The sequence below is a fragment of the Galeopterus variegatus genome, unplaced genomic scaffold (genome assembly GCF_000696425.1).
Source record: "Galeopterus variegatus unplaced genomic scaffold, G_variegatus-3.0.2 Scaffold1344, whole genome shotgun sequence".
NCBI lineage: Eukaryota > Metazoa > Chordata > Mammalia > Dermoptera > Cynocephalidae > Galeopterus > Galeopterus variegatus.
The window spans coordinates 230325-244866 of record NW_007727455.1 but is presented as its reverse complement, the minus strand read 5'-3'; the positions used below and the strand labels follow the sequence as shown (position 1 = coordinate 244866).

Sequence of the window (14542 nt, the reverse complement as noted above, 5' to 3'; positions counted from 1 at the left end):
CGGGGCCGCGCAGGTGGGGGGAGGGGCGGGGGTCTTGGGGCAGGTGTCCCCCCTACCTCGGCGCGTCCCGCGGGGTCTCCCGCCCCGAGGTGCACGGGCGGAGGACGCATCTCCAGGACCCTGGTCCCCCGAGGGGTGAGCAGGCGCAGCGCAGCCCCAACCTCTGCGACCCTGGGGGGCGTCCGGGCGGGAGCCCCCTCCCCACGCTGCCAAAGTGCTCCGAAGTTGCGGTCCCGCCGGTTCACCGTGGGCAGTGCCCGATCGGTGGGCACCCGCAGGTGCTTCCTCTGGGCCTAGGCAGAGATCCTCGCCAAGACTGCCAGCCCACGGACAGGCCCCCTGGGAGTCCTCAGGGCCCCGAGGGCAGCGCCTGCAACCAGGCCTGGAGCCCCGGCCCCGCCCCAGTTGCCTGGGCCCGGCCTCCCCACCATCTCCCTGGGGAGGGCGCCTCATTCCTGCCCTTCACTTTTCGTCGTTACCTTGAAGGTATTTATAGGTGGAGAGAACACTCTCCCTCCCCAGGGTCTTCATTTCTGGACCAGGAGCCCCATGGTTCCCTTTCGCCTGTGGACTAGAGCAATCTTTGTCGTGGGGGGCAGGGGTGATGGAGGAACCCGAGCTGGGTATGCATGAGAGAGAATGTTGGAAGAAGCAGAAGGGTTAATGCTGGGGTCACTTGAGGCAGTGTGTGGGGGTAAAGGGGTTAATGCTGGGGAACCCTAAGATCCTGTGTGGGGGAAGGGTTGGAGTGTGGGAAAAGTGCAGGACTAATTGATATGGGCAGCCAGAGCGAGAAAAGTGAAGGGGTAGTGATGGGGGTGGGTGTGGGGGGCGACTGGAGACCGCCTACAGACCTGCATAGGACACGAGTGCTGAAGTGGTTGGGACTGAAGCTGAGCCATAGGAGGCGCATGTGCTGGAAGTGGGGGCACAGCTGGGGAAAGTGCAGCTGTGCATGAGTGAAGGCAGGCATCTGGGAAAAGTGATGGGATTAATGATGGCAGGAAACTAGGTGTCTAAGCATGCATGTATAAAAAGTGCAGTAAACTGAGGCAGGGCGGGACCTGTGTGAAGAGAGTAGTTATCGATGGGGAGACTGAGGCATGCAGAGGGTGGGGACCAACGGGATAGCATGTGTGGGGGTGAGGACTGGGGTTTTGAGGGAGGGGAAACTGAGGCAGGGTCCCTTTCCTACCTCCCCTAAGCACCTTTCTCTCTCTGCCTCCAGACCCACAATGTCCTGTTGAGCCAGCCCAGCAGCTGAGTGGAGCCAAGCACAGAGCATCCATGGAGGGGCCCCTGGCAGGTGGCCTGGCTGCCCCAGATCGTCCTCGAGGCCCAGAGAGACTTCCTGGCCCAGCACCAAGAGAGGACATCGAGGGTGGGGCCGAGGCTGCTGAGGGGGAAGGTAGCATCTTCCGGTCCACCCGTTACTTGCCTGTCACCAAGGAGGGCCCCCGAGACATTCTGGATGGCAGAGGTGGCATTTCTGGTAAGAGGGTGGGCCTGTGGGCCCAAGGGAGCATCTACCCTGGTCTCCAAGGCTCAGAAAGAGCAAAGTCACCCAGCCCAGCAGGGGCTGAGCTAGGATTCTGATTCTGCTTGGCTCCAGAACCTTCTCTTCTGTACTCTGCTTAGTTTCTCATTTTACATTTGCGAAAACAAATGCCCTGGGAGCCAGTGACAGGACGAAGGCCCCCCAGTGGGTGGCAAGGAGCTGGGACCTGCTCAGGTCAGCCTGGCTCCCACCTCTTAGCACATTAATTGGGTCCAGATATATCCATATCAGCACCCTGAGCTTCCTGCCTCAGCCCACTTGTCCCCCAGGTGTACACCACTCCCATCAGTCTATCCCAGCTCCTTCTTGCGGTCTTGGTGAGTCCTGCTACTGAGCCATGGGCCAAAACAGCTGGGGCCCTCTAGTGGCTAGCGTGAGACTGGGTAGTCAGGGATGCTTGCCACCTCTTCATGCCTCAGTTTACCCAGCAATAGGGTATCTCACACCGTCCCCACCTTAAGATTTGTTATTCATTCATTAAATACCGAGCACCTACTATGTGCCAGGCTCTGTTCTAGGTGCTGAGAATACAGCTATAAACAAAAGAGGCAAGAGTTCCTGCCTTCAAGGGGCTGACATTCTAATAGGGGAGACAGACAACAAGCAAGGAAAGAAATATCATAAGAGCAGGTAGTGATAGATGCTGTGAAGGTATTAAACAGAATGCCAGGGTTGTGCCTGGGGGACCTGGGAAAGCCTGCCTGAGAGGGTGGCATTTGAATGGAACCTGAAATAAATGGTGGGAAGGGCATGCCAGGCATGGGGACTGTGAGTGCAAAGGCCCTGTGGTGAGAAGGGACCTGGCGTGCTCAAGGACCAGGCAGGAGCCTCGCATGGCTAGGGGTAGGGGTCGGATGCATCAGACCTCTCCCTTCATCTCCTCAGCCTGCCCCAAAGGCTTTGGTTTCCAGGAACCTCCAAGCACCTCATCAGGGATTTTCTACATGCCAAGCCCTTGTGTAATCTTCTAATGTCATTCTCAGAAGAACCCTGTGGGGTAGCCTCAGTTATTATTATCCTATATTAGAGATGGGGAAACTGAGACCCTGAGGGGTGAGGTTGCCCAGGGTTACACAGCCAGGCAGTAACCCTTAACCACCATGCTGCATCCTTGTGGATCCTTGACCTGCCCCTGCTGACCACTTCAGCACACTCATGATGCTCAGATATTTATAAACACCTTCTGGAGCCAGGCACTGGGGCACAGCAGTGACCAAGTACACACCGTCCCTTGCTGTCATGGACCCCATCATCTGGGGCAGGGGAAACAGACATGCTGCCAGATGTTATGACACAGTCACAGGGGCTGTGATGGGAAAGCACCTGGCCCAACCTGGGTGGTGTCCAGGAGTCCTGGAGAAAGTGAAGGAAGGAGGATGAGGGACAGTGAGTCAGACAAAAGGGACAAGGGGTGTCTAGGCAGGGGGCTCTGCACATGCATAGACTTGGAGGTAACTGGTGGCACCTGCAGGTGTCAGGCAGGGGGATGGCCAGGTGAGACCCCTAAGGGCAAAGGGTTAGCCCAATACCAGAGTATCAGCACTCAGGGCACCTTAGGATTCTCTTCCACCAAACTCAGGCTCAGAGAGAGGCAGGACCTTATCCCAGGTTGCACAGCTGGCCAGGGCAGGGCCAGAACCTCAACTTTATGGGAGTCCAACTGTACAGCCTCTGAGGTCCCCAGGGTCCTCTCTAGGTCTGGTTCCAAGGGATTGGTCATTTCTTCTTTATCTGGCAGGTCTGGAGAGATGGGGAAGCTAGGTAGGTGTGTCCTTAATCCCCATGTGGAATCAACCAGGGTCTCTTGCATGCACCTGTTTTACATCCTGGGGAGGAGGGGGATGTGGCTGTTGAGGGGGGCCAGGCCCACCCTTAACAGTTTCCCTGAGTATATGGGGGCAGGGGTGGGGTGGCTTGACTTGGAGTGGGGTCATGGCCTGGAGGTTGGAGCAGGGCCTGGGCTTGGGACACCGCGTCTCTCCTGTTGCCCAATCATCCTGCTCGACCCCCTCCCTTCCCTGATGTGGGCACCTGCTCTAGGAGTCTTGTGATGTCTATAAATAGGAACAGCCTCCGGGGTTGCCATTACACCCCAAGGCTGGGGCCCTCCCTTATCCCCACTCAGCCCCTGGAGCCCCCCAAGGACACTGTGAAGCAGCCACCTCCAAAGTTCTCTGCTTGGACACGGACCTCTAGGAGTCTTGTGATGTCTATAAATAGGAACAGCCTCCGGGGTTGCCATTACACCCCAAAGCTGGGGCCCTCCCTTATCCCCACTCAGCCCCTGGAGCCCCCCAAGGACACTGTGAAGCAGCCACCTCCAAAGTTCTCTGCTTGGACACGGATGTGTCCAGTGTTTCCTCTGTCCTCCATTATGGCTTCTGGCCTGGAACCCCCACACCTCCCTGCAGCCCCTGCCCAAGATGCGTCTCTGGTTGGGCCTTCCAGGTGCTGCAAAGGCTCAGTGGGGCTGAGATATTCTGCATGGATCGATAAAGAGTCTGGTGCGTGCCTGCCATTGTGTTGGGGACAGGGGACCCAGGGACAAACCACACATCATTTCTGCCCTTGGGGGGCCCCAGGCTAGGGAGGAAATCAGAACATGGAATTAGGGGGCCTGAGGCTCCTGGAACCAGCCTCCAGCGTCCACTCTGGGATGACACTGAGCCAGCCATGACCTCCCCAAGGCTCTCACCACCCTTCTCTCCCTCCACCGCCACTTCTCTGGATCGAACATTTACTGTGATCTCATTGGCACCCATTGCTGGTCCTGCAAGACTGGGTCAGTGTCTGTCCTCATCGTACAGAGGAGAAAACAGAGGCTCGGAGCAGAAAAGTCAGGCCCTTCAGGTCTTGAACTCAGATCCATCTGGCTCCAAAGTCTAGGTTCTTGGCCATTCTATCAGGTTGCCAGGCTTTGGGTTCAAGGCTCACGAACACCCCTTGCTGCCACCGTTTACAGACCCTCTCAGGAACCCCAGATAAAGGCTGTGTCCCGGGCACTTCGTCTGAACCATAGGGACTTTGGATCCCCATTGGCTGTGGAGGCAAACCCCTCACCCCCAAAGTATCTTGGACATGGACGGGTCCCAGTTTGGCCTGCTTCCTCTGAAGTCGCTGCCACTAAAAATAGGAGCCTCGCTGGAGCTGCTCAGACAAAGAGGCCAATGAGGCCCCCTGGCTCGTGGAATTCTTAGACAACAGCAACTGCAGAATCGTCAAATCTGGGGTGCCCAGAATCTCGAGAGCTCGGGCTTCCAGAATCTCAGAAGCAGAAGGCTGGGGTCCCTCCAACCCAAACCTCTAGGCTGTGCTGGGGCTGGTCACCAGCGAACCAGTTGCTCTCTCCTGAGAGGTTTGCATCTCTGACTCGAGTGTTCTCAAGAGACCCTGTTTCCTGGGGTCTCACTCCCTTGGCTGGTTCAGGCCTTACTTCCCCAACTCTCTTGCCTTCTCCAACACCCCACCCTAATACCAGCCCTTGCACTCAAGCATGGCCTGCTCTCCATCAGTTCTCAAATGGGTGCAGTTCTGTGCCCCAGGGGACACTTTTGTAATGCCTGGAAACATTTTTGGTTGTCATGACCATGGGGTGTGGAGGGACTGGCATCTGGTGGGTCGAAGCCAGGGATGCTGCTCAACACCCTACAATGCCCAGGACAGCCCCCACCATAGAGAATGATCCGGCTCTAATGTCAGTAGTGCCAAGGTTGAGAAATTGCTCTATCTAGACAGTGCAAATTTTCACCCTGATCTTCACCTTCCAGCGGCCAGGCAACAGTCACAGGCCTTTTGTCAAGCTCAGCAGAAAGACCCTCAGGCAGCAACCACACCTTTCTAACCACCTCCCATCCCGTTTTCATTCCTTAACTCCTGACAGTCAGCTCTCAATTTCCTGGGCAAATTGGATGGTGGGGGATTGGAAACAAAATTAGCCCCAGCCTTGGCTGTGATTCTGGACCATCCTCAAATTGAGGCTAATCCAGCAATTGCATCTGTTGGGCTCTGGACGGGGCACAAGTTCCCCCAGCGTGTTAACCTTGGCTGAGGCAACTGGCCTGCTCCCCGATTGGCATGCTCACCCGCGTCAGGCAAGTGTGGCAGGCAGGAGACACGCAGGCCAGGATTCCTGTATTCACTCCAGGCACTGGCTCCACAGGCAGATAATGGAGAGTTGGCTCTATCTGTGTTGGGGGAGGGGGTATCCCGGGAGGGGATCCCATTCTATGACTTAGGCCTGGAAGCTAGCTGGCAAGTATTTGTTGAGCACTTGCTGAATGCCGGACACTGGGATGCTGCAGTGAATGAGGCTGACAAAGTCCCTGCTAGCAAGGGACCTAGACAAGCAGTCATCTAGAGAAAGAGCCAGGCAACTTCAGGGAGTGCTAAGGAAGACATGAAACAGGTACTGACAGAGGAAATCATAGGGGCTCACTTGAGTAGGTGGCCAGGGAAGGGTGCTCTGGGCAAAGAAAGTAGCAAGTACAAAGGCCCTAAGGTTGGAAAGACTTAGGTGGGCATGAGACTTCATGAAGAGGTGCATGCAGTCAGGGTGGAGGCAGTGAGGGGCCAAGAGAGGGAGGTGAGGTTGGAGAGGTCAGTAGAGGTCCGATCTCATAGGGCCTTGTAAAATCTGGCTTTTATTGTAGGTATAATGAAAAGCCAGGTGAGTTTTTTTTTTAACCAGGGTGTGAGTTTTAAAAAAAATTGCCCCAGCTGCCCCTGGTGGGGGAAAAGAGAGGAGGCTTGGAAGGCAGCAGGCCCCTGGGGTCCCCCAGGAGAGCTAAAGGGACTCCTCCAAAGAAACCCCTTTCAGGGCTCAGGAATGAAGAGGCCAAAGGCCTCTCAGGGAGAGGGTTTGGGAGCCAACAGGGCCCTTCCAAGGCGCCCGGCAGGGCTCCTGGAGCTGGGGTGCGGAGGGCCCCAGCCAGGGGGACCCCAGTCCCTCAGGGTCTCCCCTCTCTGTTGCAGACGGGCAGCCCCATCCCGGCCTCAGCGAAGCCCTCCCCCGTGCCACCTCCGCCACCCATCGGATCAGCAGCTGGTGAGTGCCATGCTGGCCCTGACCTTAGGGAGGGCAGGGGGGCAAGCAGGATGTGCCTAGGCCCAAGAGAAGCCCCTGGGGAAGGAGAAGGGAACAGGAGGGAATCAGGAGGCCAGGCAGGAGGAGGCAGCAGCTCCCGGCAGGCAAGTCCCTGGGTGTGTGCTGGGGGTGGGGGGAGGTCTGGGATGAACACAGGCAGTCAACTCTCATTATCCCTGCCAGGAGCAGAGCCAGAGGGGCAAGAGCCTGGAGGTCACACCTTTGGAGTCCTGTCTCTCTGCCAGGTGACCTTTAGAATGACGCTAGGCCTCTCTTAGCCTCAGTTTTCTCATCTGCAAAATGGAGTCCATAAGATGCATCTCACGAATTTGCCTTGAGGATCCAAGGGGCATTGGGCAAGAGCAGGAATCCACAGCAATGCTGATAGACACTATACTTTATTAAACAGCATGGCAGGTGCCAATATGTAATAATAATCTTATCGGGACTAATAAACTCACAATTAATAATAGCTGCTATGTGCTAGGCTCTCAGCACGTGTTTACCCCACTGAATCTTTGCCTCAGCCCTGGAGGATGGTCTAATTAGTAGTGCATGTCACTGATGGGGCTTAGAGAGGTGACCCTGTGGTCTCCACTCAACATCTGGATAGAACCCGTTTCCTCATCTGTTCCATGAGTATGATCGATACTCCCTCATAGAGGCAGGATCTTGAAAATGAAGGGAGTATCAATCAGGAACAGTCATGACAAGCACCCACATTGGTCACGGGCTTACCAGGAGCCAGGTATCAGGTGAAGCAAAGCATTTCTCCAGCATCGAGTTGTGTCATCTTCACCCTATGTCTCGTGGGATCAAGATCCCCATTTGAAAGGTTGTGGTTGTGAGCATTTAAATAAGCACCTGCCATGGGTGAAGTTTTCATTGATTGCGCCTGTGAGAAAGCTCCTTAGACATTGTATAAGGATGAGGAGGTTCCTGGGTCCTGGCAAACGTCCCCATTTTTAGAATTGGAAAACTGAGGCCCAGAGAGGCTGCCTTGCCTCTCCAGCCCCACCCCATCTCCATCCCCCACCTGAGAAGTCCGGGCTCATTAGGGCCAGAGGCTGAGTGGGGACCTTTAATCACTCCTGACTCTGCCCCTCCAGGAGGGGAGATGCAGAGAAAAGGTGCATCCTTCTGACTGTTCTGCCACAAAATTAGCTTTCACTAAATTGGGGGAAAGATGAAACTAAATTAACTAAGTCACCCCAGTTTGGGGAGGACTAAGACAGAAGCAGCCTGGAGCACAGGTCAGAGCCATGGGTCCTCCTGGGGGAGAGATGAGAGTTGACTGTGCCACCAGACTTGGGGACACTCCTTAGAGGTGGCCCTATCCCCATGTAGCTCCAAGTGTGGTCTCCACACATTCCCCCTGATGCAGTGGAGCTGGGCTGTATGAACAGGTGCATCCTAAGAGTTGAACCTGGCTTTTGACCCAACAGTTCTGGAAGGGCCCATGTGGACTCCTCCCACCTCCCCACTCCACCCCCATACTCCTGGCTCCTCTGAGGTCACCCTCACGCTGTATCTCTGAGGCCTGCCTCAAACAGCCTGGGAGGATTTCCAACACCACACTAGAAAGGGACACTGAGGCCCATGGCTAACCTATCCCCATTGGCACTTCCTTGCAGCTGCTGGGATGGAGGCAGCCTGGACTTCCGGCCAGGCTCCCCACCACCCCATCTCCTGGGCCACTTCCCTGGCCCGCCTGATGGCCAGGGTCTGTGGGAGCACCCCATAGTCCAGGAGGCCGGGGAGGGCATCCTATCTGAGCGAAGTTTCAAGGACTCAGTCATTGTGAGAACCATGAAACCCCGTGCTGAGCTTGAGGGCTCTAGAAGGTTCCTGCACCACCAGAGTGAACCCAAGCTCTTGGAGAAGGCCCCCCGGGGCCGCCGCAGATTCGCCTGGCTCAGAGATGAGGATGAGCAGGTCCCCCCCCAGGACACAGGGCTGCACATGGACCTGCCTCCCCCCTCCTTCAGGAGGGTGTTCTTGCCGGTGGAAGACCCCCCTAAGACATTGGACATGGCAGTAATGGATGCTCAGGAGGACCCGGAGGACCTCGAGGGGCTGGCCCAGCCATCTGAGTGGGTCCTGCCCATGTCAGCCTCGGAAGTGGCCACGCAGACCTGGACGGTGAACTCAGAGGCGTCTGTGGAGCGGCTGCAGCCACTGCTGTCCCCCATCCGGACCAGGCCCTACCTGTGTGAGCTGCTGGACGAGGTGGCTGCAGGGGTGGCCAGCCCGGACGAGGATGAGGACGAAGAGCCGGCCGTGTTCCCGTGCATCGAGTGCAGCATCTACTTCAAGCAGAAAGAGCACCTCCTGGAGCACATGAGCCAGCACCGCCGAGCCCCAGGCCAGGAGCCACCCGCTGACTTGGCCCCACTGGCCTGCAGCGAGTGTGGCTGGGCCTTCGCTGACCCTGCTGCACTCGAGCAGCACCGGCAGCTGCACCAGGCCTCCAGGAAGAAGATCATTGAGGAGATTCAGAAGCTGAAGCAAGTTCCAGGTGACGAGGGCCGGGAGGCACGGCTGCAGTGCCCTGAGTGTGTCTTTGGCACCAATTCCTCCCGAGCCTTCGTGCAGCATGCCAAGCTGCATGTGCGTGAGCCACTGGGCCAGGCAGTCAAGGAGCCTTTTGGGGGCGGCAGTGGGGCTGGCAGCCCAGGCCCTGATGCCAGCACCCTCATCTATCAGCCCTACGGAGCCGCCTCGGGCCTCAGTGCCTGCCTCTTCTGTGGCTTCCCTGCACCCAGCGAGAGCCTGCTCAGGGAGCACGTGAGACTTGTGCATGCCCATCCCCACTGGGAGGAAGATGGTGAGGCTTTCGAGGAAGACCCAGCCAGCCAGCCGGGCACCAGCCAGGATGCCTACGCCTGCTTCCCTGACGCCGCTGTGGATTACTTTGGCAAAGCTGAGCCACTCTTGGCCCCCACGTGGCAGGAGAACCCTGCTGGATACAACCTTGGCCTAGCCTTTGGCCCAGGCTGCCAGCAGCTGGGCATGAGGGATTTCCCCCCATCAAAGCCACTCCCGCATGGCTCGGGCCAGAGGCCTCTCAGAAGGCTGGCCTTTCCCTCACCACTAGCCTCCGCCCCGTACTCCTTACAGCTCAGCAGAAACAAAAGCATCGTCCACCCGCAGGCCCTGGGGGACCAGAGGCGCCCTTGGAGCGAAGAGGAGGACGATGACAATGACGTGGATGTAGCACTGACCTCCGAAATGGATTTTTCCCCTGAAAATGGGATCTTTCCACTCCCAGCTGCCCCCAGCCTCATCCCACAGCCGGCCCTAGAGCTAAAGCGGACTTTCCGAGAAGCCCTGCAGGCCACTGAGGCCTCACAGGCACAGCAGCAGCAGCTCCGAGGGATGGTGCCCATAGTGCTTGTGGTGAAACTTGGGCCACAGGTCATGGCAGCGGCGGCCAGGGTACCCCCGAGGCTGCAGCCGGAGGAGCTGGGGCTGGGGGGTGCCCACCCCCTGGACTTCCTGCTCCTGGACACACTCCTGGATGGGGACCCGGCCATGGCACTGAAGCACGAGGAGCGGAAATGCCCCTACTGCCCAGATCGCTTCCACAATGGTATCGGCTTGGCCAACCACGTGCGGGGCCACCTGAACCGTGTGGGCGTCAGCTACAATGTGCGGCATTTCATCTCTGCTGAGGAGGTGAAGGCCATCGAGCGCAGGTTCTCCTTCCAGAAGAAGAAGAAAAAAGGTAGGGTGGTTTCTCTTCGGCACCCACCTCCCTCCAAGGTCTGGGAGACACACAGCTGGGCAGCCGAATTCTAAAACAATCCACCCTGACTCTAAACCCTCCCTTAGCACCAAGCAGGGTGAAATTGGGGCCTCTCCTCCTTAGAGACCTGGGAGCCAAGGTGGAAGTGTGGGGATGCCCCAATGCCTTGGCCATTACAGTAGGAGCTGGAGGAAGGAGTATGGGCAGAGGAGTCAGCCCAGGCAGAGAACTTCATTTGACAAATATGTATTGAGCAGAATCCCCTCTGTTCTGGGCACTTGGGGGCACAGTAGTGAACAAAACAGCAGTTCTTGTTCTCTTGGAGTTCATGGCGTAGTCCAGGAGTGGTTGGACTCCTGGCAGCCTTCAGAACTCCCTGGGGCTGCCTATGAGGTCTGCAGATTCGCATGCAACAAGGTTCTGGTTCTGGAGGTCTGTCTCCAACAGGAGTGCCCTGAGTGGTTCTGATGTTGGGAGACATGGAGCCCACTGGGGAGGTGCTGGTGTGGTGTCTGAGTGAGAGAGAGAGAGAGAGAATATGTATGTGTTCGGGGTGAGGGGCAAAGAGTGGACAGCCAGGAAACCAGTCGGTTATGACGTGGGATGACGGGGCTATGATGGGAAAAGTTGGAGGACCATGAGGCTGGGGAAGCTGAGAGATGTGGGACTCCACTTTGAGGGCTCAGAGAAAGCCCCCAGAGGAGGGTGTCATGTCCATTTGTCCATTTCTTCATCAAACAAATATTTAATTTACAGCAATAGGGTGGTGGTGAGCAAAAACCGACATGAGAAGGGCTGGCCAGTTAGCTCAGGTGGTTAGAACATGGTGTCGATAATGCCAAGGTCCAGGGTTTGATCCCCATACTGATCAGCCACCAAAAAAAAAAAAAAAAAGATATGAGAAAGGTGTTCACTGAATATTCACCCAAGTGATTGCAAATCTGCAACTAGAGAAGTGCTTCTGAGGGAAAGGCCCCTGACGCTGCCAGATGTGCAAGGGGAGAACTGGGAGTCAGGCTTCCTGGAGTGGTGAGGGGCAGGGGTCCCATAAGCTGAGAGCCAAGGGGCAGGCAGCAGGCAGGAACAAAAGGTTTGGCAAATCGGAAGGAAGGCAGTCCATCTGCAGAGGGCGAGAAGCCCTGGGATCTGGGAGGGCTTGAGACTGAGAAGTTGCTCCACCTCCAGCCCAGGCAGTCCATGTCCTCTCTCCACAGTGGCGAACTTCGACCCAGGCACCTTCAGCCTGATGCGCTGTGACTTCTGCGGGGCCGGGTTCGACACACGGGCGGGCCTCTCCAGCCATGCCCGGGCCCATTTGCGTGACTTCGGCATCACCAACTGGGAGCTCACCGTCTCACCCATCAACATCCTGCAGGAGCTGCTGGCCACCTCAGCCGCTGAGCGGCCTCCCAGCCCCCTGGGCCACGAGCCTGGGGGTCCAACTGGCAGCTTCCTGACCTCCCGCCGGCCCCGCTTACCTCTCACAGTACCCTTCCCACCCACCTGGGCTGAGGACCCTGGGCCGGCCTACGGAGATGGTAAGGGGAGGGGGCAGGCTGGGCTGGAGCCCTGACCCTTCCCAGGGGCCCAGAGGGATGGAGGAGTGGCAGTAGGGGCAGCCACTCTGCTTTCCTGGAAGTGTTTCGAGTCACTCTATGAAGTATGTTGACAACTATCCTCACAAGCACCCTGCCCCTTAGGAGTCATTTCTGTTTCACCTTACGGGCTGGCCAGGGCTCATTCTGGATCTAGTTTCTTCCTGCCCTTCCTGACAGTGATTTTAACAAATGCTTATTGAGCTCTTACTAGGAGCCAGACATTGTTCTAAGAATTTAGGAACATGAACTCATTTACATCCTCACAACAACCCTATGAGGTGGTTGTTATCCCCATTTTACAGATGCGGAGACTGAGGCACAGAGAGCTTAATTAACTTGCCCGAGGTCACACAGCTGGAAGGGTGTAGCTGAGAGTTGGAAACCAGGCAGTCAGTTTCCAGATTTCTTGCTCTTAATGACATCTTCTATCTTGAGCAGCACTGTCAAGATCGAGCTTTCTGAGATGATGGAAATATTTTCTAGATATCCCTGCTGTTCTATAGGGTTACTACAGGCCACGTGTGGCTGTTGAGCACTTGACATGTGGCTCGTATAAGGCTAGTGGCGATCGTATTGGACAGTGCCGATCTAGAGTCTAGATTTTCAACCAATGCCTGCTTTGTCCAGCAGCACTGATAAACCCCTCCCATAATTGAGCACTAGCTATGTGCTATAGTTTCCATCTGTATCATCTCATTTAAGCCTCAGAATAAGTCTGTGGGAATAAGGATGGTGTGTTCCCATTTTACAGATAAGGAAACTGTGGGTCATCTGCTTTGCCGAAGCCACACAGTGGCAAAGCTGGACATTTGAGCTGATGGTGTCTTCAGTAGAGGATTGCTTGCAAAATCCAGCAGTAATATTTGGTGAACAAGCCCAAGGCTGGGCACCACAGAGGGAGGGGAGAAGTGAAGGAACCAGCCTTGCAATGCCTGACTTTGCAGGAGCCTTAACAAGGCAGAGAGGGCCGGCCCGGTGGCCCACTGCTGTAGTGCGCGGCTTGGGAAGCGCGGCGGCGCTCCCGCCCGAGGGCTCAGATCCCACATACAGACCGGTTCCCGCTCACTGGCTGAGCGAGGCGCGGGGGCAACACCGAGGGTTGCAATCCCGTTGCTGGTCCTGGTCCAGTACGGGGGCGACACTGAGTGTTGCCGAACACGGAAAAAGACAAAAAAAAAAAAAAAAAAAAAAAAAAAAAAAACAAGGCAGAGAACTCAGCTGTAAGGAGTAGCGGGTATTGAGGAATGGGGGGTGTCTAAACGGGGAATTATCCTGGGGCTGTTTTCAGCTTCTAGGGTCGTACCTAGATCTGTACTCTGGGCTTAGCTGGACTCATCTGCAAGCCCGCTGAAGGGCACCTGGGAATCTGCAAAGGGAAGGGTGGGGCTGTCTAAGCTGCCTCCCTTATATGTGGAGGAGACTGAGGCACAGAGAAGATAGTGGCTGGTTAAGATCATGCCTTAGGGATAAGCTGAGTGGGGATGTGACCTCAGGCTTCTTGCCTCTGCTGAAGGCTGACCCCTAGGTCTTCAGTTCACCTGCTTGGCTTGGTTTTTTAGTATCTCAGGGGTGGCTGGGAGGCGAAGCTGGCTCTGAGGATGGCTAGGGGTGCAAGAGGCAGTTTGTAGGCTCTGGTCCTGCCTCCTTCCTTCTCTGTCATCCTGGCAGAGGCCTGCATGTCAGGTTCATACCCCTTACCTGGCACTCCAAGGATAGGAGCATGTGCTCAGTGTGACCAAGCCACTGGAGTGTGAGGAATTTGGCACTTCCCTGGCCTGTCCTTGGAAGGGAGAGCTGTGACCAGGCTTTCAGTGAACAGTGAAAGGACTGGAGCTGGGGGGATTAGGGAGTGGTTAGGAAGATCCTGGAAGCCTTGCCTTGAGTGAAGATGTCCAAGATTAGGGATAGGTCTGGGCACTGGCCCTGCATGGCTTTCCTTAGAAGCCTCTCCCGCCTCCCCAAGGGGACCGGCGGGGGCGGGGGCCAGGCTGGGGGGGGGGGCAACGGTCACACTCTGGCCCCACCCACGCTGTCAAGGAACAGTTGGGGACAACTGGTTTGGCGTTGGGGAGTGAGAAAAGAGCGGTGCTTGAAATGTGGTACCGGCCATTTGGGGGTTCCCTAGGACTGGGGGACAGCAACATCGGGAGATAGCTGGATACCAGGATGATGTTGGGGGGATCCTAGTGGTTGGGACCAGGTGTCTTCCAGGATCCCCGACCCGGAGGGAGAGACCTCCAGGAAAGGGAATGGGGCAGAGTCCCAGGGCAGGTCCTAGCTCCTCCCGTCGGGGCTCTAGGAGTTGGGATGCTGTTAAGGTGGATGCGTGTGGCTGGAGGATTCCTGTCCTAGCTGTGAGGATGTCCCGGGCCCGGGCGGGGGCAGCAGCTGGAGGCCGCTCGGCGCACTGCGTGCATGCATGCATCCGCGAGTCGGGGAGCGCGGGCGGTTCCCCAAGGCTGCAGCCGCCAGCCCGCGGGACCTGGACGCGCGTTTCGCTTGTGGCCCTCGGCGCTCGGCAGGCCAGCCTGGGCGCGCCCCGAAGGGTGGGGCGG

General features: G+C 56.9%; 1 protein-coding gene across 3 annotated transcripts in view; it reads left to right on the top strand.

Annotated features, from left to right (window-relative positions):
* Positions 1-1237: 1237 nt before the first annotated feature.
* Positions 1238-14542, top strand: part of WIZ (widely interspaced zinc finger motifs) — a 24798-nt gene continuing 11493 nt past the window's right edge. For 2 of the 3 annotated variants that reach the window (XM_008576395.1, XM_008576393.1), the window contains exons 1-2: positions 1238-1492; positions 11604-11927. In XM_008576395.1, coding sequence (XP_008574617.1) covers positions 1288-1492; positions 11604-11927 — 529 coding nt within the window. In that variant the 5' untranslated portion in view covers positions 1238-1287. Of the gene's footprint in view, positions 1493-8672; positions 10369-11603; positions 11928-14542 lie in introns of those variants that run through there. The other variant, XM_008576392.1, reaches the window with a different exon arrangement.